The sequence below is a fragment of the Phyllobates terribilis genome, unplaced genomic scaffold, assembly GCF_046119375.1.
Source record: "Phyllobates terribilis strain yellow unplaced genomic scaffold, ASM4611937v1 Scaffold_2__4_contigs__length_985480577, whole genome shotgun sequence".
Lineage (NCBI taxonomy): Eukaryota > Metazoa > Chordata > Amphibia > Anura > Dendrobatidae > Phyllobates > Phyllobates terribilis.
This window is the reverse complement of record NW_027362762.1, coordinates 736277206-736303004: the sequence shown is the minus strand read 5'-3', so window position 1 is coordinate 736303004 and position 25799 is coordinate 736277206. Positions and strand designations below refer to the sequence as shown.

The following is a 25799-nucleotide window of genomic DNA, read 5'->3' as shown; positions in this document are numbered from 1 at the left end:
TTCTGCTGATATTGAGTTACAATACTAGAGTTACATCCAAAACAGCATTCCAAATTCTATCAACTTCCACTTTGTTAATTCAAAGCACTAACAGGCACATATATTTCATCTCCAGTGGAGTGTATTATAGCAGATGGATTTTTAAAGGGAGTCTGTCAGCCCAAACTAGGTGTTCAAAGCACCCTTGGTGAGTTCAACAGTCTCAGTGCACCCCTGGTGTGGCCAACAGTCTCAGTGCATCGTTCCACCACTAGCTATTAGTTTTGCATACCCATCTCCCTTAATGGTGATTGACAGCGCGAGCCTGGAGTCTACAACGAGACAACTCAGGTAAATTATATGGTATATCCCTATTTATTATCCTATTTTCCATAAAAAGATGCTATTATATGACCTATTAATTGAATTTACACTGGTATATACTTACACTACCATATCATACTGTATATTCCCATCTATTATATACTATGCCTTATACATATTACAAACTATATGTTCTCATATATTTTAGACATTTATTTCTATATTAAACATCTCATACCACTATTATATTCCCTTGCTATATTTTGCCTTTCATCCGCTTAATTATATTTTATATAATCATGTTTGGTACAATCATGCATATATTACGCATAATTAATTTTTGTTAAATCATGTACGTACATCATGGTTTCATGAATTTTCCAAAGTTATATCTTGGTGAATATAGTTATTACCTAATTAATTCCATAAGATCATACAAATCTTTTTTAAGTTTGTATGATTATTATTTTGTACTTTAATCACGGTCATTTTCTTCATGATTAAATTATTTATTGCACATGATGAGTATAGATGCAATTTTCTTTATGGCAATATACCGGTATATGTACATATATAAAATTAATACATTAATTTTCATTTGGAATACCTTGGTTCACATCTTGTTAAATTCAGGTAATCCATGGCTGTCAATTACCAGTGGGGGAGACTAGGGCATGCAATAACAATGGGTAGAACAGTGCACTGAGCCTCTTGGCCATACCAAGGGTGCACCAAGCACCCAAATTAGGATGTTTGATTAACCTTCAGTTTTTACAGAATGAGGACTATAATTCAGAAAACTAAAAATGTGATATTTTGTTTTCTAGTGGCTCTTATCCATTACAAGGCTGTGTGCTTAGTTAATACTGTCAGATTGAGCGGACAGACTCTCTTTAATTACTACATCAGACTATTGAAAGGTGCTTGGTGTGCAGATACATATCCCACAGTATACTACAAGGAGGGATGGCTGCTCTTCATTGGCCATGACTGGGTGTGGTACAAGTAAGTTGTAGCAACTTAGGGCTCAGACAGTTGTATAAATTTACCAGAGATCAGACTGCAATGTTTGGGCTGTCCGGTGGGTCTCCTGAATGTGACAGCTGCATAGAAATATTCTATTAACCTGATAAAAACATTATTAACCTGCAGATATTGAGTCAATCTGCAGATTAATAGCGTTCTGAAACCGTGGGGCTGCTGAACTCAAAGCTCAACTGCCAGGAGGCAAATAACTTTATTCCTCCTCGCAGCCTCAGGCTTTCAGTTATTGAGGTGCAGCCGGTGCGGCTTCAGTCACTGCTCAATACATAGTGATCACCGGCTGTAACCATACCCCCACACTGACCCACAGGCAAGCTTGCAATTAAGTCAGTGCGAGGCCGCGGTTACAGCTGCTGTTTACTATGTATTGAGAGGTGATTGAAGCTGCACTGGCCGTGTTTCTTTGACTCGAAATCCGGGACTGCCGGGAGGAATAAAGTTAATTTCCTCCTAGTAAGTCAGGCTTCCAGTCTGGCGGTCGGGCAGCATCAGAACGCTATTAACCTTGAGAGTAACCCCATATCTGCAGGTCTACAGTGCTTTTTGACATGACAGGTTCCCTTTAACAAATCCTGCTCATACTATTCTGCAAACATTCAACAGACTTTCAGTTTGCAAGGCTCAAGAGATTTCACTTTCTCAACATTCGTGTCTTCGAGGCATCTGCGCTTAGTATTTGAGTTTTCAGAAACATCTGGGTCTTTATTCTTTTTGAAACAGTCTTTGATGTCCATTTCCATAGGGTCATCAGCAGAATCTGAAACCAACAGATTAGTCATGTAATTTCAAGTAATTTGTAAAATAACATAAATGAAAGCTGAGAGACATTGCATTTTTTGTCAGAGGTTTTTGGGCTCGGAGGTGTAGAGTCCATTTTTTTCTGTACTTTGCCTGAATCATAAGTTTGACAGTATTGAAAGCAGGAGTGACCCCTAGCAATATACAGGGTGGTGGGCAACATTTGTATTAACATTTGTAAAACTAGTAAGGTTTCCCCTGCCTATTAGGCAAAACATTGAGTGCAGCTAGTGGGTATCAGTATCACTTATGATGATTCTGCCTACTGTTCACTTACATACCCACAGGATGACCCATATTGTACATGGGAAGTTAAAGGGAATCTGTCACCCTCCTGACACTTATCTGACCTCTAATATGGGCATACAGGTGATAGAAATGTAAATCTATTCATACCTGTATGCCTCATATTAGAGGTTTTGTTGCTGTGAAATGTCATTTTATTCATACAAGTTTCTGCTGTGTTCCAGTCCGGGGGCTGGAAGAAATCCCAGCCTCCTGTGGTAATTATAATGTTTCCCCCTCCCCTGCAGGTCACAGTGCCCTGTGATGTGCAGTTGTAGCAGCCAAATCCAGGCACTGTGACATGCAGGGGAGGGGGGAAACATTATAATTACCACAGGAGGCGGGATTTTTTCCTGTCCCCTGGCCTGTAAGCATCAGAAACTTGAAAGAATAAAAAGACATTTCACACCAACAAGACCTACAGATAGAAATGAGGCATACAGATAGAAATGTAAATCTATACCTATCACCTGCCTGTATGCCCATATTAGAGGTCAGATAAATGCCAGGGGGTGACAGATTCCCTTTAAAGCTATGGCTACACTGGTCTTAAGGTCTGTACGCAGTACTCTGTTTATTACATAGTGAAGCAATAAAATCTCCTCTCTAACCTTGTGCTATAAAAGTTGTTTTACTAAGTGTAATCACAACCACTAAATGATCGTCTAAAGCAGTGGTCTCTCACTGTCCAGCTGTTGGAAAACTACAACTTCCTGCATGACCACCAGGAGGAAGATGTAGCATCGGCGTCTCTGCCTCCTGCCGGGCAGAGACGCCGTTCCCCTCACCGACGCGGTCCCAGTCCAGCGTCTTCCTGCTCCCCTCCTGCTGTCGCTGTGGGGCGCAGCTTCCCGGGCACTGTGCTTAGGGCGATCGCGCGTTCCCTCCCTCTTAAAGGGGCCGCACGCGCCGTCCTAAAGAGTCCCCGGCCAATGGCTGGAGGACTTCCCCTTTATAAGGTACTTCCTCCAAAATGGAGGTGCCTGTGCAAGGTTGTTGTTTTGTGTGCTAACACTTCCTTCAGCCCTCAGGTCCCGCTGCCTGTCAGTCTTGCCCGCCAGTCTGTCTAACAGCCCTGTCTGCCAGTCTGTCTAACAGTCCTGCCCGCCAGTCTGTCTATCAGCTGTTTCCACCAGCCTGTTTACCTGGAGCACCTGCCAGTTACCTGCTGCGCCCGCCAGCCTGCTTACCTGGAGCACCTGCCAGTTACCTGCAGTGCCCGCCAGCCTGCTTACCTGGAACATCTGCCAGTTACCTGCCGTGCCCACCAGCTTGCCTACCCGGAGCACCTGTCTGGCTATCTGCTGTATCCGCCTGCTTGCCTACCCAGAGCACCTGTCTGGCTATCAACCATACCTGCCTGCTTATCTACCCAGAGCACCCGCCAGCCTTCCTGCCGTGCTCATCCGCTGTACCGGTCAGCTCCTGTCATCTGACCCGTAGGAGTCACCTGCTCTCACACAAGGTAGGTCCCAGAGTGGCACCTGGTTCACGTGCTCGGTCCCTCCCTGGTTCATGGAGTCGACTAAGCCACCATGTGACCTGGGTCGGTTCGAGTAGGCACTTAGTTACGCCCTCCTTGCACCGAAGCACAGAGGTTCCACCACCCAGACCCGTAACAGAAGAAACCTTGCCCCATGACTTTTGAAAATCAATGTCACATCAGCACCAACAAATGCAATCGATTCTCTTTAAACCATGGTTTTGCAATCCTTTTTAGGCTGACTGCAGACAAGCATAAGAAAAATCTACCAAGTTTCATCCAGAAAACTTGGACGATTTTCATCGACGTGCTATCCGAGTGTCCTTTTTTTTTGTACATTAAAAAATCTATACAATCAAATACAGTTTCCTAGGTTTATAATAAAAATTTATCTGTAAACATTGGATGGCACACGGATGTTCTGTGTGGGATCCAATTTTTTTCTTTTCTTTTTTTTTTTTTTACACACCCATTGAATTAAATGTGGGAGTCTCATCCAAGACAAGGAATAAAATAGTGCATGTTGGAATTTTTTTCTCATGGACAGCTGGGCTGAGAAAAATCGTTCATCTGAGCAGGGTATTGAATGACATGGGTCAGTGTGCTGTCCGTGTGCTAATCGATCAAAAATCAGAGAGCACACGTTCGACTTATACGCTCGTCTGCATGAGCCTTTAGCGTCAGGGCTACACAAGTTTTTGTAGTGCTATTTGTGGATTTTAGTTGATTTAGTGACAGCTGTAGTTCTGAACATTGGATGCAGCTCACAATATTCATCTGGACAACAACTGTATCTCAATAGCATCAGGAGCACTCAACATTTTTTTTGTCTATATGTTGCAGCAGTTGAGTGCCACTTCCGTCTCTAGCATAGATTAAATTCCCAAGATATCTCTGGATTTGCAGAGGAGTCTTATTACACTGCACTTGCTCTGCCCTGAGTCGTTCCAATGTGCAACCAGTGACATTATCACCAGGCTCGCAGTGACCCATAGGGGAGTAAATTAATTCCCACAGTTGGCCCCCAATCTCCAAATGACTCGCCCCCAGGGCTGTGGGGTGCTCGGCAGCCGGGCCTTATGGCTGCTTTTGGGGGAGATCACGGTGGCTGGCCCGGTCCGTGACCCAGGGCGGTCAGTGCAAAAAGGGGATATTTATAGGGGATTTGTCGTGACGCCACCTGTGGAGTCTGGTGAGGATCACCAGCGCTGAGACAGTCCTCTGAGGCAGGTGTTAGGGCAGCTTGAGATTGAACGGCTCCCCACAGGTGGAGCAGGCTTCAGGGCAGTGAGAACGATGCAGGTTGCGCTGGGCGTTGTGGTGCAGGGGAAGCGATGGCGCAACAGAAGTAACGGACAGAGACAGGGGCTTTGCTTCATTACCTTTACTGGTGCTGTTGTTAGGTACGGTCCAGGGTACTCCAGGTGAAGGGCGCACTTTTGGACTTCACCCCAGTGAGCGGGTATAGGGCCTCCTGATCCGTGTCTGTCTCGGTGTATGTTCCTGGCCAGCCTTCAACTGAGCCTAGACTATGTGTCCTGCTTTTACTTCACCTGTTGCTAAGAAGTAGGACCTCTGGTTGGTAACCACTTTCCCTGGACGTCGGGGCCTTCGTGGTTCCTGGTCCTGTAGGTGTCTAGCTTCAGGTTTGCCAGGGACTTGTAGTCCTCCTGGGATTCCGGTTATCCCTACTGGGTGTAAAGGGTCCCTGTAGGCTCGGACCCGGTGTCCGGTTTGTATAACGGGGTGAGCTTACTAGGCTTCTCTGCCACCTTAGCTCCACTCTCGTTTTCTCCTCGCCGTCGACCACACTCGGGGCCCTCACTACTCGGCAGCTGGCGTGCTGTGTCTTCACCGCTCTCTGAGCATCGGCAGGCTCTCAGCTCACAGACTCACTTCTGTCTGAGCTTAACAGCTAACTAAGACTAGACTGAGCTGCCTGGCTCCACCCTCCCTTTATATATCCCTATCAGGGCTCCCTCTGCTGGTCTGAGGTGGTAGGGTGGAGGTGTGTGAATGTGTGAGGGCCTCTTGTGGAGAAGTCCATCCATGCACCCTTCTGGGTTCTGTGGCACCAATGCGCAGCACGGCGCCACACAAACATGAACAGTGTTTGGTATAGCATAACTGATGCAATATAAACAGAGGTCTTGGTACATCATATCATCATTTATTTCGTAAACTACTCATTAAAATGTAGATGTACTGTATAACAACAGAATATATAGTAACCTCCCGCTTTGGTAACCCCTTATTAGTATTCAACATCAAAAACCCAGTATTGGTACGGGGTCCCCATCCAAATCCAATTATGTTGCACTTTTTTGCTGAAGTTTGTGGTTTGTCACTGTGTGAGCTGAGCAGGCAAGACAAGGTAGGAACAGCAGGCTCAAAAAAGTGCACGTACCCGCTCTCCTTCTAGGTAATTAAAATAAATATATTTCAAACCACTTCAAGATCGGGCCATTTTCCCCCATTCCTGACCATGCACATTTTCTATTTTTTTCAAATATGTGGTTTTAAGGGCTCAACCCTTTTTCTTGTTCATATATACAAATAGTTTTTGCATCTTTTTTTCGTGATACATAGGGCCTAATTAGTGATGTGCGAGCATACTCGCAAGTACTCGGTACTCGCCCGAGCATTTCAGTGCTCGAGATGCTCGGAGCTTGCCGAGTACTTCAGAGATCCTCGGGCGGATTCTCGGGTCCCCTCCCTGCATGTTTGGCGCTCTTTAGAGGGCCAATCAACATGCAGGGATTGTCTGCCACACACTGTAATGCCGCAGCCATGTTGGTTGTGGCATTACAGTGATTGACTGGCCGCACAGCGATCAGATATAGGTCTATATCTGATCTGGCACTGCAGTGCTCATCACAGTCACTCCGGAATCAGACAGTGTAGGGATAGGTGCTGCTGAGCTAGGGAGAGATTTGGTTGCTTATTAGTTAGTGTAGGTATACCACAACATTCTCTACATATCCATCTCAACTAACAGTCCCTCTGAGGACTAATCCAGCTGCAGAGATATCAGTGCTAGGCAGGCAGGCAGGGTATATAGCGGACTGCAGTGCATATAGCAAGAGGGTCCATTCCAGTTCTGTCTTCTGGTGCTTTTACAGATATTATATTTGTAGAAATAGCCCGAGGTATCAGGGGCCAGGAATATTTTTTTTATCTTATTCCTGATTTTTTTTCTTAAAAAGCAATCCAGAGAACACCGTTTTTCAGTGCCATTTGCTTGTTGGCACTGCAGAATACAGCCAGGTCCTTTCCATATTACAGTGCTAAAAATACAGCTATTTAAAACTGTGGTTTGTCCGTCACATGGATCACATATAATTGCGCTGAAAATCCTGCCATTTTTGGCCTCCATTGAAATTTTGTTTCAGTGTGTCAGTGAAGTTATTGATACGAGGTTGCTGTTAAAAATAGTTACTTACAGGCCAGCTATTTAAAACTGTGGTTTGTCCGTCACACGGATCCAGGCTCCGACCGGCCTGGCGGGGTGCCGGGAAACTTCCAGGTGGGCCCCGGGCCCCCTGCAGAGAAGACAGAGGAGAATTTAAAGAAAAAAAAAGTGGTCACAGGCCCTTTAAGGGCGTGCGCCCGCACTTTCACCACCGCGATGCCCAGGACAGTAGCGGGAGGGGCCTGGGAGCAGGAGAGCAGGGTCTGCACTGCAGTGTCACATTTAACAGACAGAGCCGCACGTCTGCTAAAAGGGACTGCACAGCGCGCCCTGCACTGCAGTCTCCCGCCTTAGGAGCGCTTCTGTACACTCTATGGGCCGGACTGGAGACAAGCCAAGGTAGTGTACAATTCGTGTGTGTTTGTATGAATTTTTATGTATATGCTGCCTTCATGTGTGTGTATATGCCTGTGTGTGTATATGCCTGCATGTGTGTACAGTGTGTGTATATATCCCTGCATATGTGTGTGTGTGTGTGTAGTGTGTATATGCCTGCGTGTGTTTGTGTGTATGTATTTGAGTGCCTGCATGTCTGTGTGTGCCTGTCTCCATGTGTATATGTGTGCGTGTCTACGTGTGTATATGTGTCTTCACACTTGTGTGCGTGCTTCCCTGCATGTCTGCAGTTTTGTGCGTGTGATTTTCAGAGTGTGTCTGTGCATGACTGCGTGTGCATTTCTGTATGTGCTTGCTGCGTGTGTACGTGTCCCCATTTCTGTGAGTATGTGTATCTGTGTGTGTATATTAGGGCTCTTTCACATGTCCTGATATTTACGGACGTGGAGATATCTGTGTCCACCTGTGTCATCCGTGTGACACATACTGGCGCTTGGGAATCAATGTACAGTTAGCACTGTTCCCAAGAGCCGGGTGCTGAACTCTGCCCTCATCATAGATCCCTGCCGGCGCTGCAATCGGCAGCAGCAGGGTCAATGATGAGAGTAGTAGTTTACTCCCGCCGTATCCAACTGTAAAAATAAGAATAAAATAAAAAAATCCTTTTATTCTTATTTTTACAGTTGGACACGGCGGGAGTAGACTACTACTCTCATCATTGACCCTGCTGCAGCTGATCGCAGCGCCGGCAGGGATCTATGATAAGGGCAGCGTTCAGCACCCAGTGCTTGGGAAGAGCGCTGTCATCAGTGTGCAAGACGTTTTGCGGCCTGTGCAGCAGGTAAAAAACAGACATGTTAGCGTGTTTTGCCCACGGAGACCACATGGTCTGTGGAAAGTGGAAACACACTGACATGTGCACATAAGCATTCATTTGAATGGGTCTACGTGTACCAATGTCTCTGGTACGTGCGGAAACTCACCGCACGTACTGACGTGTGAAAGAGCCCTTAGTATGTGTCTGTGTGCGCTTGTTTTCGTGTGTGTAAGTGTGGCGCCCCTGAGGGTTCAGTCGCCACAGGGGTACTGCACCTCAGAACGAGGTATGGTATCTCCTCTCCCAGGTAAGGATGGAGTACCTCACAGGACCCCAACCACACACTCAACACTACACCACTCCAGTTCTGAAGGGGACCTAAAGCACCATAGTGCTGCCCCGGGCCTGAATGGAGGAGTTGGGGGGAACCAAGGTTAGGGGAAACCATGTAGTGAGTAGTGTTGAGCCACCCCCGTATTGTTCGGGTTCGGTTCGGTTCGTCGAACACCGGGATGTTCGAGGAACTGTTCGTCGAACTGTTCGTCGAACACCTTAGAACACCGTCGAACACCGTTAAAACCAATGGCAGGCAAACAAAAACACATAGGAACACATAGAAAACACCTTCAAAGGTGTCCAAAAGCTGACAAACTGCTCAGAAGACGCTTTCTTTAAAAAAGCCGGCCGGCAATTCAGCAGCGGCATACACCGGTACCCGACAATTTAGACATGAAGGAATAGAGCATCACACATAGATTAGATAGATAGAAACATGTCAGTCACATATATATGAAGTACAGTAATAGTGTTGCTTACTGTACTTGTCATTTAGTGTAAAGGATTTATTAAAAAATATAATAGTGTTTTCGTGCACCGTCTCTTTAAAAAAGCCGGCCGGCAATTCAGCAGCGGTACCTGACAATTTATAACAGACAGAATAGAGCTTCACACATAGATTAGATAGATAGAAACATGTCAGTCACATATATATGAAGTACTGTGACAGTGTTGCTTACTGTACTTGTCATTTACTGCAAAGGATTTATTAAAAAAAATAATAGTGTTTTCATGCACCGTCTCTTTAAAAAAGCCGGCCGGCAATTCAGCATCTGTACCCGACAATTTATAACAGACAGAATAGAGCTTCACACATAGATTAGATAGATAGAAACATGTCAGTCACATATATAATAAGTACAGTGACAGTGTTGGTTACTGTACTTGTCATTTAGTATTAAAATAAAGGATTTATTATTAAAAAAAATTGGCGTGGGGTTCCCCGTAATTTTAGTCTCTAGCGGAGGTTAAGCAGACAGCTGGGGCAGATGTTTGAAGCCTGGGAAGGGGGTAATACCCACGGAGCTTCCCAGGCTACTAATATCAGCCCCCAGCTGAATACCTAGCCTTTACTAGCTATTAAAATGGAGGACCCCCCCAAAAAAAATGACGTGGGGTCCCCCCTAATTTAATAGCTAGCAAAGGCTAGGCAGACAGCCGGGGGCTGATATTAATAGCCCAGGAAGGGAGCCATGAATATTGGCCCCCTCCCAGGCTAGAAACACCAGCCGTCAGCCGCCCCAGAAATGGCGCATCCATAGGATGCGCCAATTCTGGCACTTAGCCTCGCTCTTCCACGCTGCCCTGGTGCGGTGGCAGGGGGTAATAGGGTTGGGGTTGATGTCAGCTTATAATGCCAGCTGACATCAAGCCCAGGTTAGTAATGGAGAGGCGTCTATAAGACACCCCCATTACTAACCCCATAGTCAAAGTTAAAAAAAAAACACAAACACCCAGAATAAAGTCCTTTAATTGAAATAAAGACACAATTCTTTATTGTTCTAAATTAAACCATACTTACCATCACGCCCATTCCAGCTGAAGCCAACGATCTCCTGCAATAAAAGAAAAATAATAAAGCAACCTCATCCTTACCTTTCCATGGTTCCCAGGACAGCTTCAGCTCTGCTACATCGAGATGACAGGCTGGACCGCAGCAGAACGCTGCCATCCAGCCTGTCATCCCGCAGACACTGAGAAGCGCAGGCATGCTTGCGCTGCTCAGTGTCTGACTGTGACGGCATCCAGATGAGCCGACAATGAACTCGGCTCACCTCATGTACGTCACTGACAGCGTGGGAAAATTCTCCTGCACTCAGCGCTTCAGCGTGAGAATTTTCCCACGCTGTCAGTGACGTGCATGAGGTGAGCCGAGTTCATTGGACATGACCTCGGCTCATCTGGATGCCGTCACAGCCAGACACTGAGTAGCGCAAGCAAGCCTGCGCTTCTCAGTGTCTGCGGGATGACAGGCTGGATGGCAGCGTTCTGCTGCGGTCCAGCCTGTCATCTCGATGTAGCAGAGCTGAAGCTGTCGTGGGAGCCATGGAAAGGTAAGGATGATGTTGCTTTATTATTTTACTTTTATTGCAGGAGATCATTGGCTTCAGCTGGAATGGGCGTGGCGGTAAGTATGGTTTAATTTAGAACAATAAAGAATTGTGTGTTTATTTCAATTAAAGGACTTTTTTCTGGGTGTTTGTGCTTTTTTTAAATACTTTACTAGAAATTCATGGTGGTCATGTCTAATATTGGCGTGACCCCATGAATTTCGGGCTTAGGGCCAGCTGATAATGCCAAGCTGGCCTTAACCCCTTTATTACCCAGTGAGCCACCGCACCAGGGCCCTGGATGAGTTGGGTACAGCGCCAGAAGATGGCGCTTCTATGAACGCGCCATTTTCCGGGGCGGCTGCGGACTGCAATTTGCAGCGGGTGGGGCCCAGAAAGCTTGGGCCTCCCTGCGCTGCAGATTCCAGCCCCCAGCTGCCTAGTTGTACCTGGCTGGACACAAAAATAGGGCGAAGCTCCACGTATTTTTTTTTTAAATTCATGAAATTCATGGAATAATTAAGAAAAAAAGGGCTTCCCTATATTGTTGTGTCCGGCTAGGTACAAATAGGCAGCTGGTGGTTGGGAGCAGCCCGTTCCTGCCTGCTGTACCTGACTGGACACAAATATAGGGCGAAGCCCCACATCAATTTTTTTTTCATTATTTCATGAATTTCCTGAAATAATTTTAAAAAAATTGACGTGGGGCTTCGCCCTATATTTGTGTCCAGTCAGGTACAGCAGGCAGGAACGGGCTGCCCCCAACCACCAGCTGCCTATTTGTACCTGGCCAGACACAACAATATAGGGAAGCCCTTTTTTAAAAAAATTATTTCATGAAATAATTAAAAAAAAATTGACGTGGGGCTTCGCACTATATTTGTGTCCAGCCAGGTACAGCAGGCAGGGACGGGCTGCCCCCAACCACCAGCTGCCTATTTGTACCTGGTTGGACACAACAATATAGGGAAGCCCTTTTTTTCTTAATTATTCCATGAATTTCATGAAATAATTTTAAAAAAAAATGCCTGGGGCTTCGCCCTATTTTTGTGCCCAGCCAGGTACAACTAGGCAGCTGGGAGCTGGAATCCGCAGCGCAGGGAGGCCCAAGCTTTCTGGGCCCCACCCGCTGCAAATTGCAGTCCGCAGCTGCCCCAGAAAATGGCGCGTTCATAGAAGCGCCATCTTCTGGCGCTGTACCCAACTCATCCAGGGCCCTGGTGCGGTGGCTCACTGGGTAATAAAGGGGTTAAGGCCAGCTTGGCATTATCAGCTGGCCCTAAGCCCGAAATTCATGGGGTCACGCCAATATTAGACATGACCACCATGAATTTCTAGTAAAGTATTTAAAAAAACACAACACCCAGAATAAAGTCCTTTAATTGAAATAAACACACAATTCTTTATTGTTCTAAATTAAACCATACTTACCGTCACGCCCATTCCAGCTGAAGCCAATGTCTTCTGCAATAAAAGTAAAATAATTAAGAAACCTCATCCTTACCTTTCCATGGTTCCCACGACAGCTTCAGCTCTGCTACATCGAGATGACAGGCTGGACCGCAGCAGAACGCTGCCATCCAGCCTGTCATCCCGCGGACACTCAGAAGCGCAGGCATGCTTGCGCTCCTCAGTGTCTCGCTGTGACGGCATAAAGATGAGACAAGCTCATGTCCAATGAACTCGGCGCACCTCATGCACGTCACTGACAGCGTGGGAGAATTCTCCTGCACTCAGCACTTCAGCGTGAAAATTCTCCCACGCTGTCAGTGACGTACATGAGGTCAGCTGAGTTCATTGGACATGAATGAGCTCACCTCATGCACGTCACTGACAGCGTGGGAAAATTCTCACGCTGAAGCGCTGAGTGCAGGAGAATTTTCCCACGCTGTCAGTGACGTGCATGAGGTGAGCTCATTCATGTCCAATGATCTCAGCTCACCTCATGCACGTCACTGACAGCGTGGGAAAATTCTCCTGCACTCAGCGCTACAGCGTGAGAATTCTCCCACGCTGTCAGTGACGTGCATGAGGTGAGCTCATTCATGTCCAATGAACTCAGCTGACCTCATGCACGTCACTGACAGCGTGGGAGAATTCTCACGCTGAAGTGCTGAGTGCAGGAGAACTCTCCCACGCTGTCAGTGACGTGCATGAGGTGCGCCGAGTTCATTGGACATGAACTCGTCTCATCTTTATGCCGTCACAGCCAGACACTGCAGAGCGCAAGCATGCCTGCGCTTCTCAGTGTCTGCGGGATGACAGGCTGGATGGCAGCGTTCTGCTGCGGTCCAGCCTGTTATCTCGATGTAGCAGAGCTGAAGCTGTCGTGGGAACCATGGAAAGGTAAGGATGAGGTTGCTTTATTATTTTTCTTTTATTGCAGGAGATCGTTGGCTTCAGCTGGAATGGGCGTGACGGTAAGTATGGTTTAATTTAGAACAATAAAGGAATGTGTCTTTATTTCAATTAAAGGACTTTATTCTGGGTGTTTGTGTTTTCTTTTAACTTTGACTATGGGGTTAGTAATGGGGGTGTCTTATAGACGCCTCTCCATTACTAACCTGGGCTTGATGTCAGCTGGCATTATAAGCTGACATCAACCCCAACCCTATTACCCCCTGCCACCGCACCAGGGCAGCGTGGAAGAGCGAGGCTAAGTGCCAGAATTGGCGCATCCTATGGATGCGCCATTTCTGGGGCGGCTGACGGCTGGTGTTTCTAGCCTGGGAGGGGGCCAATATTCATGGCTCCCTTCCTGGGCTATTAATATCAGCCCCCAGCTGTCTGCCTAGCCTTTGCTAGCTATTAAATTAGGGGGGACCCCATGTCATTTTTTTTGGGGGGGTCCTCCATTTTAATAGCTAGTAAAGGCTAGGTATTCAGCTGGGGGCTGATATTAGCAGCCTGGGAAGCTCCGTGGGTATTACCCCCTTCCCAGGCTTCAAACATCTGCCCCAGCTGTCTGCTTAACCTCCGCTAGAGACTAAAATTACGGGGAACCCCACGCCAATTTTTTTTAATAATAAATCCTTTATTTTAATACTAAATGACAAGTACAGTAACCAACACTGTCACTGTACTTATTATATATGTGACTGACATGTTTCTATCTATCTAATCTATGTGTGAAGCTCTATTCTGTCTGTTATAAATTGTCGGGTACAGATGCTGAATTGCCGGCCGGCTTTTTTAAAGAGACGGTGCATGAAAACAATATTATTTTTTTTAATAAATCCTTTGCAGTAAATGACAAGTACAGTAAGCAACACTGTCACAGTACTTCATATATATGTGACTGACATGTTTCTATCTACCTAATCTATGTGTGATTCTCTATTCTTTCTGTTATAAATTGTCGGGTACAGATGCTGAATTGCCGGCCGGCTTTTTTAAAGAGACGGTGCACGAAAACACTATTATATTTTTTAATAAATCCTTTACACTAAATGACAAGTACAGTAAGCAACACTGTCACTGTACTTCGTATATATGTGGCTGATATGTTTCTATCTATCTAATCTATGTGTGATTCTCTATTCCTTCTATTCTAAATTGTCGGGTACCGCTGCTGAATTGCCAGCCGGCTTTTTTAAAGAGACGGTGCATGAAAACACTATTATTTTTTTTGATAAATCCTTTACACTAAATGACAAGTACAGTAAGCAACACTGTCACTGTGCTTCTTATATGTGTGACTGACATGTTTCTATCTATCTAATCTATGTGTGAAGCTCTATTCTTTCGGTTCTAAATTGTCGGGTACCGGTGTATGCCGCTGCTGAATTGCCGGCTTTTCATGTTTCACTGTGAGCACTGTTCCCATCGATTTGGGCAATCACTGTAATGCCACAACCACCATGGCTGTGGCATTACAGTGAGTGGCAGACAATCCCTGCATGATTGGTGCTCTAAATAGCGCCAGACATGCAGGACACGCTTTTCGTGCACAAACAGTTATCGAACATAACCTCGAACAGCCGAATTTTTTGCAAATCGTTCGGGTTCGTCGAACAACTCGAACACCACCCAAAACAGCTCGAATTTGAGATTGGCGAACAGTTCTAGTCGAACACCGCTCATCTCTAGTAGTGAGTGAGGGTGGAGGAAGCACTTTACTTTAGCACTTAATTAGAATCATATATAACTGGAGGCCATTTTAATAACCGGGTCTTTGGTCGTGGGTCTTTGGGACGGCAGGTCAGCACAAGGCTGCAGTCTCCTCAGGGTCCATGGTTCCCGGTCTCAGGCCTCAAGACGGGGGATTGGGGCAGAGTTAGAATCATCTCTGTCCCCGGTCAGAGTCCAACGAAGAAGGCCCAGGAGGGGAGCAGAGGAGATAGGCTCCACAGGCAAAAGGATCTCAGGGGGTGCGGACGGAGCGGAGTCTCCACCTGCATACCTTATTCTGGCCCTGCCAGAGAGACCTTGTCACAAGAGGGGGTACCGGTCCCCGATTATCTGACTTTGCACTTCACGTCTCTGTCGGAAAAGTCCGGAGGCTTATGTGGATCCAAGGGGGATACGGACGGAGCGGAGTCACCACCTGTATGCCCTAATCTGAGTTTATCCAGAGGGACCCGGCCTTACACCACGTTCTCACCACAAGTCACCAAAAAGGGCACCCAGTCGGTCCGGGAACTGCACGTTACCCACAAGGGACATCGCAGTACCCGTACGGGACTCAGAGGGTGACACAAGGTGGGAGAAGTTCAACAGGAGAGGAACACTTTAGAGCGGGGGTCGTGTCAAGCGCTCCTGAACTACCTGGAGTGTGCTGAACCCCACCCTGGCGGCCGCAGCTCACCGTGTGACAGCAGAGAGAAGCTCTGAGCTGAGAAAACGCTACTGTGAGTAAAGACTTGGATGACTTCAACTACTGCCTCTGTCTGTTCTTTCCTCCACGGCTCTGCACCCGCCAGCGCTCTATTCTGCATCCCTTTCTACGCTGCCCTGAGGCCCCGCTCCACCTGTGGGGAGCCGCATCAACTAAGCTGCCTGAACACCGGCCTCAGAGGACTGTCGCAGCGCTGGTGATCCTCACCAGACACCACAGGTGGCATCACGAACATTCCCCTTTCCCATACACCTTATCCCCCCTTCCTTCCCCTTGCTTTTAAGAGTGACCCCAGGGTACGGCCCAGGGAGCCGGCCACCGCGACATCCCCCAAGATCAGGCAACAACAAGGCCCGGGCGCCGAGTCGTTTGTCCCCATCCCTTGGGCGTGTCATAAGGGCGCTTCTGCATGTCTGTGTGGTCTTCCAAAGATTTATTATATTTGGGGAGAGATGGGAGAGAAATTTTAGTAGACAGAATGGGGAGATGTGTGAAGAAACTGTATGGTGAACTAGGGGAGGGGTGGGAATGGGTGCAGGAACAGAATGGGGAAGGGATGTATGAGACATTGTGGAAAGTGGGAGGATAACGTGAGGAGACAGTATGGAGGGAGAAAAGTGTGAGGTGACACAGCACAGAGACTAGGTAGTGTGGGGGAAGGTATAGAGATGCGGCAGTATGGGAGGGAACAATGTGAGGGCACAGCAAGGAGGGAACAGTATGCTGAGGAAGGGGAGTGTGATGACTGGGCAGCATAGCGGGGGACAGTGTGAAGAGGGGGCCCAGTATGGAAAGGAAAGGACAGTGTGTAGAACATGTACCATTAGAGGGGTAGAGTGTATGTCATATTTTGTGCAGGGAGCATTGTAAGAGTTAAGTTTATTCAGGGGCTCAGTGTACATATTTTTATTCCGGAGCATTATAATAACACTGCTATCTTTAAGGGCAGCGTGTGAGGATGTGCTGCAGAAGACCGGAGAAGATGGAATTCTGCAGAGACGAGCTGTGGATGAGAAAAGTCATCATGGAGTCTGGACTACAGGAAGAAAAGAAAGAACGACTCTAATCAGAGAAGACGCCTCAGGTAAGATACCAGAATGTAAATGTTCATTTGTGATCCTGCCTGTGTCTCATCAGTACTGTGGTTCCTGTATGGTCCGCAGTCTGATGATGACTGATAACAACTCCTAGTATCTCTATTGTTAATTACTTACTGGGAGTTGTAGGTTTATGCGATATAAAGATATATGGGGCTGACCTGACATTACAATTGATGGTGGTTCAGATGATGTATTCATGTACTGATGTGTTTGTGTGCATCTGCGTGTTTGTATGTGTCTACGAATCTGGAATAATATGTATTTTTGTAAGCTGCGTGCATGTAACAGTGCATCGTTGTGTGTAAACACATTCATATGCTTGGGGCACCTTTACTAAATCTATTAGGACTCTTTCACATGTGTTAGGGAATACCACTTGTCTTTCCACATTTAGGAACAGACAAGTGAAATTTGCTAACCTTGTCATAACTGTCACCATAGGGATGTGCTTGTATGGAGCAGGTTCAGGAGCTGAGTCTGCTCCATACCAGGCACATGCAGACTGTGTTACATAGCCGGCGTCTGCAAGAAACAGCAGTGTTCAGAGCTCGCCTTGATTGCTGCTGTTATGAGTATTTAAGTGACCTTGTCAATCACTGACGGCGGCATTTAGATAGCAAAATGGCCGGTGCATGCTGTCACCTGTTCCCTTCAGCCCCCTGTGACGCAGTTGCAGGTTGCTGATGGGTTGCAAGTAGTGCTGAGTGAGTGTGGTCGGATAAGGTGTTATCTCAGCAGCTCGGGTGTTATCCGAGTATCTTGTAGTACTCTGCTAATATGTCTGAGTCCCTGCGATAGCATGTTTTGCGGCGGTAGACAGAAGCAGCATATGCAGGGATTACCTAACAAACAGGCAATTCCTGCATGTGTTGCGTCTGTATACCGCCGCAAAACATGTTACCATGGGGACTCGAGCATAGTAGCAGAGCACTACAAGATACAACGGATAGCACCCGAGCATGCTGGGATAACACCTTATCCGACCACGTTCACTCATCACTAGTTGCCAGGTGCTGCTGTCATGTTAATCATTCAATGAAGCTCAGCCTGAGGTTGTGTGACACCCAGCTGCGCTTGGTATCACAGATCCTACAAGGGTGTATTGAAGGATTCCTCCACAAAAGGCCCCCATAACCATTCACACATCTCCACCTTCCACCTCAGACCACCAGAGGGAGCCCGTTAGGGAGATATATAAGGGAAGGTGGAGCCAGGCAGCAGTCAGTCAGAGTCTGGTTTAGCAGTGAGTCCAGTGTTGTCTGAGAAGAGTTACCTCAGAGGACAAAAGCCTGTTCCAGTTCCTGCAATTGCTATCCTGCAGTGGAGCTTATCCAGATCAAGACTCAGTTGTAGCTCAGAGCAGTGAGTTTCAGGTGTGCTGGCGCCATAAGATCGGTGAAACGCGGCATGCTGCCATTAGTGTGAGTAGACTATCGAGGGCCCGAGTAGGCCGAAGGCGAGTAGAGAGAGTTAGTACATAGGTGGGGCAGAGGAGCTTAACTAGCTCACCCCGAAGAAGCAGTTACCGGACACCGGGTCCGAAGTTTACTGGGATCTCTATGACCTAGTAAGATAAACCGGAATCCTTGGAGAACTACAAGTCCCAGGATCGCTAAAGTGCTGATACGTAACAGAGCCAGGAGACACATAGGCCCCGTAAGTCGGGAGCGTGCACTCCAAGAGAAGGCCCTACCACAAGATCAGCCAGCGCAGGACAGAGACAAAGTTAGGCCTAGCTCCAGGCAGGTCAGAAACTTACTACGCAGAAGCAAGAAACAGGAGGCCTAACACATGCTCTTTGGGGAGGATCCTGATATGCACCCTTCACCCTACAGTGCTCCGGGATGTGCCTAAATTTCCACCAGTAAAAGGTACTGAAGTGACTGTCGTGTCCGTCCCCGTTCTTGCTCTGACCCGGCCAAGTCTCTCCGTCCTGCATTCCCTATTCATACCCTGCCCTGAGGCCTAGCTCCACCTGTGGGTAGCCATACCATCTAGCTGCCTTATCATCGGCCTCAGTGGACTGCGCAGCGCTGGTGAATATCACCAGAAACCACAGGTGGCGTCACGAACTCTTTAATAAAATTTAACATCTATCAACGCCTTTTTAAAGAGTGACCACAGGGTATGGGCCCGGGAGCCGACCACCGCGACATCCCCAAGGCAAAGGCCCGGGTACTGAGTAATTCCCATTTCCCCTGGGCGAGTCAGTGGGGCTCCATGGAAGATGTCACAATCAAGGTGCCGGACATTATTACAGCACACTCACTTTATAGTAAGCGGTGACTGTAATGTCTCCCTCCTTGTACCGACCCTATAACAGGAAGTGAGTGGCGACAGGGAGAATAAAACATAATTTTCTCTGTGTACCCAACGCTTTTACATTAAGCTGTATAACCAGGCTTTAAACCCTATTTACCTGCAGATTACCTCTATATCTGCAAATAAATAGCGTTTTTCAAGGCGACAAGTAACCATTAAAGGGACTCTGGCAGTACGAAATGACTGTTCGAACAAAGTCCTGCCGCTTGGTGCTCCACAGCGTGGCCAATAATGTAACTATAGTACATTATTGAAAAACATAACAAGTAATAAAACCGTTTATGGTGGGCTGTAATGTGGGCCCCTAGAGTTATTTCCTCTGGTGGGCCCTAGGCACCCCAGTCCGACCCTAAATGGATCACATATAAGTTCGCTGAAAATTCTGCCATTTCTGGCCTCCATTAAAATTTTGTTTCAGTGTGTCAGTGAAGTTATTGGTACCAGTTTGCTGTTAAAAATAGTTACCTACAGGCCAGCTATTTAAAACTGTGGTTTGTCCGTCACACGGATCACATATAAGTTCACTCCAAATTCAGTCATTTGTAGTGCGCATGGAAGATATTTTCCTCCATTTAAAATGGGTAAGGCGCGTGGCAAGGGACGGGGAACTTGACGTGATGGTTATGGTGATGGTGCATGCAGAGACCAAGGCCGTGGGCAAGCTGAAATTGTGCCACAACAAACACCCACATCTTCTCGCTCGACCTTCCTGTCCCAATTAATAGGGGAACGCAGAACACCACTATTGAACACAGAGCAGTGTGAAAAGGTTATTGGTTGGATAGCAGATAATGCTTCCAGTCACTTAGCCACCACCACCACCCTGTCTTCCACACGGTCAAGTCTCAGTAGCCTTGAGTCTGGACTGCATATTCCTCACCCTGATCCTCCTTCCTCCCACCATGACGAGTTCCCAGAGACAACTGATCCCACACTTGGACACTCCGAAGAGCTGTTCACTTTTCCATTTATAGATTTGGGCATCTTGCCAGGTCCACTTGAAGCGGGGCAAGAGGAGATCGCATGTAGCGATGCCCAAATATTTGAGCAGCCACGGTGGGAAAGTGTCACAAGAGGTGGACGATGATGAGACACAATTGCCAGAAGGTTAGGAGGAGGACCAGAGTGCGGAAGTGGAAGACGAGCTGCTGGATGATATAGTAACTGACCCAACCTGGCAGGAAGACACGCGGAACGAGGACAGCAGCACACAGGGGGAGGGAGGCAGAGCACCCCAACAGGCAGGAAGAAGCAGTGTGGTGGCCGCAGACAGAAGGCGTGCAACCGTTCCCCGTAACACAAACACGACTGAAGTAGCCAGTAAAACTGTTTAGTCTTCCCAAGTCTGGTTATTTTCTAAAGTCTCTGCCGATAACCCCAAAATAGCCATTTGCACCACCTACCAGGCCAGCATCAGCAGGGGTAGCAAAACTACCAGCCTGACCACCAGCATGATCAGGCACATGGCAGCAAAGCACCTGACTTTGTGGCCCGAACCTTTTAGGCTTGTGGAAATGGAAGCATTCGGCAACCTGATGGCGGAGGCCACTACTCGGTACTCGGTCCCCAGCCGCTACTATTTCTCCCGGTGTGCCATCCCCACATTACACAAGCACGTGTCCCACAACATTAGCCGTGCCCTCAACAATGCAGTTACAGGGAAAGTCCACCTAACAAAGGACACGTGGAAAAGTGCTTGTGGACAGGAACGGTACATCTTGCTGACGGCACACTGGGTTAACATAGAGGAAGCCAGGACCCAGTCGGACCTTGGAACGAAACACATTCTCCCAACACTGAGGATTGCGGACCCTAGGTTAATCAGGGTTGCCCCCACAGTCTACATCTCCTGCACCTCATCCTCCTCAGCCTCCTCCTTGTTATGCACACGCCCGGGCTGAGCGGCGTGTGCGTGTGATTGTAGTGATTCCCTGGACCATGAACCGGAGAGTGCCTGGAGGGGCGTGACTAAGTATCTGGCCGATCCGACCAAGATGGCACGACGGCATACGACGCCAGTGCACCAGGGAGAAACCGGGCAGAGGGACCAGGTGCTACTCCAGGTCAAACTCCGGACACGGGGGTTGACCCACACAGGGATTATTGGATCAGGCTGGTTAGGCTGGCGCACAGACTGGAGGGTATAGGCAGGCACGACTGGTATGCAGGCAGGCGGGTAAAGGCAAGCGCAGCTAGAGTGCAGACAGGGAGGCACTAGCAGGTAGGAACACAGGCGGGATAGGACCCAGTACACACTGGGACTCAGGAACAATACAGGTAGAGGGGTACAGGCAAGCACAGCTAGAGTGCAGACAGGGAGGCACTAGCAGGTAGGAACACAGGCGGGATAGGACCCAGTACACACTGGGACTCAGGAACAGGCAGGTTAGGCTGGCACAGACTGGTGGATATAAGCAAACACGGCAGGTATGCAGATGGGTGGATACAGGCGAGTATGCAGGCAGGGAGGTACTGGCCGAAAGGACGGGCTGGAGCACAGAAAGGTTAAGACCCAGTACAGACTGGGTCACAGAACCGCAGATGCGGTAGACAACCACAGCAGAGAGGGAACGCCCGAAGCGGTGGGCAAGAACAGAGCAGGACGGGGCTGCCGGAGCAGCGAGCACAAGCAGGGCAGGACAGGACTGCCGGAGCAGCGGGCAGAAGCAGGGCAGGACAGGACTGCCGGAGCAGCGGGCAGAAGCAGGGCAGGACAGGACTGCCGGAGCAGCGGGCAGAAGCAGGGCAGGACAGGACTGCCGGAGCAGCGGGCAGAAGCAGGGCAGGACAGGACTGCCGGAGCAGTGAGCAAGGAGTCAGAGCAGGCTAGAACCGCCGGAGCGGTAAGCAAAGGAGTAAGAGCAGGCTAGGCTGAGTAGGGGGGACAGGGCTCTGTTCACACGGAACAGACAGGAAGGGAAAGGCAGAGCCAGACACCCACAGGGTACTTGCAGTGAAGTAGCGAGTGGACCACAAACTCACAAACGGGAGTACAGAGACAACAAGCAGGAGTTAGGTACGAGTTCAGACTCTGCAGAAAAAGGAAGGGAACGGACATAGAGGCAAAACAGGTAAAGGATAGGAGAGAGTTCAGACTGGAACTGAGTGTACGGAGGAGACCGACACTGCAGCGGAATACAGGAGCGGGTCTGGGAATACGGCCCCCAGAGAGGCAGGACGAACAGGCAAGGAGCGTGTTCAGACAGGACAGACAAGATACAGGAGCAGGTCTAGGTAATCAGCCCCTAGAAGGCGAGAGGAACAGGCTAGGAGCGTGTTCAGACAGGTCAGACAAGATACAGGAACAGGTCTAGGTAATCGGCCCCTAGAAGGCAGGAGGAACAGGCTAGGAGCGTGTTCAGACAGGCCTGGAAATACAGCCTCCAGGATAGGCAGACAAGAGAACACAGAACGGGACCTGGCACCTACAGAGTGCACGCACACACTGAATGAAACACTATGCTCAGGCAGGGATAGATGGGCGCAGCTGAGCTATATACCAGGTGACAGACAGCAATAGGCTGAGGACGCACAAGAGGTGTGACCCACAGCAGGTACAAAAAGCAGGAAGTGATCGGGCGCCGCCCTTAAGCAGCAGAAACAGACACAAACAGACAGCATGGAGGGAAGCCAGAGAGACATTCTGGACAGGAGATCAAGTGCGCGCTCTTGCACAGTGGGAGATGGACCACTATGCAAGGACGCCGCCAGGTATGTTACACTCCTCCTCTCCAGCCTCCATCTCCGAAATGACCACATCAGTCACAAGCTGGAAGCACTGCAGCACTGCTTCGGCCAAGCGGCAACAGGCTGTGCTGAAGCTAATATGCTTAGGTGAAAAACCGCACAATGCTGAAGAGTTGTGTAAAGCTCTGATAGAGCAGGCAGATCTGTGGCTGACACAGCTGAACCTACAGCCAGGCATGGTCGTGTGTGACAATGGCCGGAACTTGGGGGCAGCTCTGAGGCAAGGCGAACTCACACATGTACCATGCCTGGCTCATGTGCTTAACCTCGTGGTTAAGCGGTTTCTCAAAACCTACCCGGAGCTGCCGGATCTGCTGGTCAAAGTACGCCGCCTCTGTGCCCATTTTAGAAAGTCAGCTACAGTTCCGCTGTGCTCTTGCCGTGCTCCAGCAGTGTTTGCAGCTTCTGGCTCACCAACTAGTGTGTGTGTCCTCACGTGTTGGAACTATACACTGCAGATATTGGGAAGGATTTGTGAGCAGAAGAGGGCAGTTGTTGACTATCAGCATCAACAAGGCTGTCAGTATTCAGTTCAGACTTCACACATCAGACCTCACGAGTGGACATGGATGTCAGACATCTGTACCATACTCCAAAACTTAGAGGACTCCATGAAGATGGTGAGCGGTGATAACACCATAATTAGCATCACCATCACGCTTCTCTGTCTTCTGAAACGCTCTCTGCTCACAATCAAAGAGGATGCATTGCAGGCGGAGCACGATGAGATGGAGCAAGGAACGATACAGGGTGATTCCACACAGCCCAGCCTCATCTCTTCCCAACGTGGATTTGGTGACAATGAGGAAGAGGAGGAGGAAGAACAGGAGCTAGTTTCATGCACTATAGACGGTACTACCTGCACAACTGTCATATCGTCTGTTCAGCGTGGATGGCCTGAGGACAGGGAGGAAGAGGAGGAGGAGAGCATGGTCTGTCGTCCTCTTGGTGAGGACATGGAAGTCTTGCCTGTTAGTCTGGCACGCATGGCTGAGTTTACGATACCCTGCCTTTCCCATGACCCTCGCGTTCTCCAAATTTTGGGTGACAGTCATTACTGGTTGGTGACACTTCTAGACCCACGCTACAAGGAGAACTTTATATCTCTTATTGCTGAGGTGAACAGGACTACAAAAATGGGCAGTACCAGAAGGCCCTTGTTGCAGAACTATTAAAAAAATTCCAATCTGAAAATGCTGGCGGCAGAGGTCATAGTTCATCGGACAACCAAGGAGTACAGACGAGAGAGACACAACTCCAATCCAGCAGAGGCAGGGGAACCCTGTCAAAGTTCTGGGAGTGTTTTCTCAGCCCCTCCCATCGCACAGGCCCTGAAGTGTGGGGTACTCTCACAAGGAGTGCAAAGTTTGGGAAGATGCTGAGAGAGTACCTTGCTGGCCGTACCAACATTCTCCGTGATTCCTGTGTGCCTTATAATTATTGGGTATCGAAGCTGGACACGTGGAATGAACTGGCTCTCTATGCCTTGGAGGTCCTGGCCTGCCCTGCCGCTAGCATTTTACCAGAGCGGGTTTTTAGTGTCGCTGGTGGAATTATAACTGATGAGCGCATCGGCCTATCAACTGAAAATGCTGACAGGCTGACTCTTATAAAAATGAACAAGGGCTAGATTGAGCCAGACTTCTCAACACCACCGATTGATAGCAACGTAACATAAACTCAAATCCAGTGTCTTTTTTTGGGAGGTATAATCCCATGCAGCTTTTCATACCCACCATGGGTATATGCTTCCTGATTTTGGCTATTTGCTCTTGTCCTCCTCCTTCTCCTCATCCTCCACCACCATATCACCAGGGTGACCGTGGTCCGTAATGCAACACCCACATAATTTTTTAAAGGGTGTTTATGATTAGTGTTGAGCCACCCCCGTAGTGTTCGAGTTCGGTTCGGTTCGTCGAACACCCGTGTGTTCGCCGAACTGTTCGTCGAACTGTTCGTCGAACACCTTCGAACACCGTTAAAACCAATGGCAGGCAAACAAAAACACATAGAAACACATAGAAAACACCTTCAAAGGTGTCCAAAAGCTGACAAACTGCTCAGAAGACATAACTAACACATGGAAAAGTGACAAGTACATATAGTCATGCGAAAAGAAAAGAGGTGGAGGAGTAAAAGGAGGGGGAAACACAGATATAGGCATGTCATGCCCTTCTAAAATCCAAAAAGTGAGAAGCCGACACGGCCAGTTCGTTCCTGCTCGTGCCACCTCTGTGTCGCCGGGTTTGTGCCAGAGCCGCGGTGGACCCTGACGGCCAGCCCCCCTCTCCCAATACTGGTGCCCGTCCGTTGGTGGGTCGAGCCCCCCCGCGGTGGGGGTGGGGGGGTAACATCTGCAGAAGAAAGACCATATTCCAGCCAAACTAAGATGTCGACTTCTTTTCGTGGACAATGTGATACGATCCCTTTCTTACGGACACGCCCATCGCTACAAATTCCAGATGAGGCACAAAAACAGCAGGTGCTTCAGCGGATATCAAGTGCTCCTTCAAGTGGGCTCTCCTCCACCTCAATTTCAACATCACAAATACTCCAGTCCTAAGAGGTGTCACCGCAATCGCACTTGCTTCCTCACAGCTCCCAAGTCTCCAGCTGCCCATCTGAGTATGGGGTAACACAGATGGTTGAGTCTGCAGAGCTGTTTACTCATACTATAGCCTGGGAAACGGAGGTCTGCTCCAGAGCATCTGTTAATCCAGACGAGGAAATGATCTGCACTGATGCCCAGAATCTTTATAAGTCGGATCGAGGACCAGATGAAGAAGGTTCTGAGCATAATGTAGACCCTCGTTCCCAAACTGTCACTCCTGTTGGTGGAGACAATGATGAAGACGATGATGAGACTCA

General features: G+C 48.4%; 1 protein-coding gene across 1 annotated transcript in view; it reads right to left on the bottom strand.

Annotated features, from left to right (window-relative positions):
• Positions 1-1782: 1782 nt before the first annotated feature.
• Positions 1783-25799, bottom strand: part of LOC141247594 (cryptochrome-1-like) — a 96937-nt gene continuing 72920 nt past the window's right edge. The window contains exon 7 of the mRNA XM_073669242.1: positions 1783-2104. Coding sequence (XP_073525343.1) covers positions 1944-2104 — 161 coding nt within the window. The 3' untranslated portion in view covers positions 1783-1943. The remainder of the gene's footprint in view (positions 2105-25799) is intronic.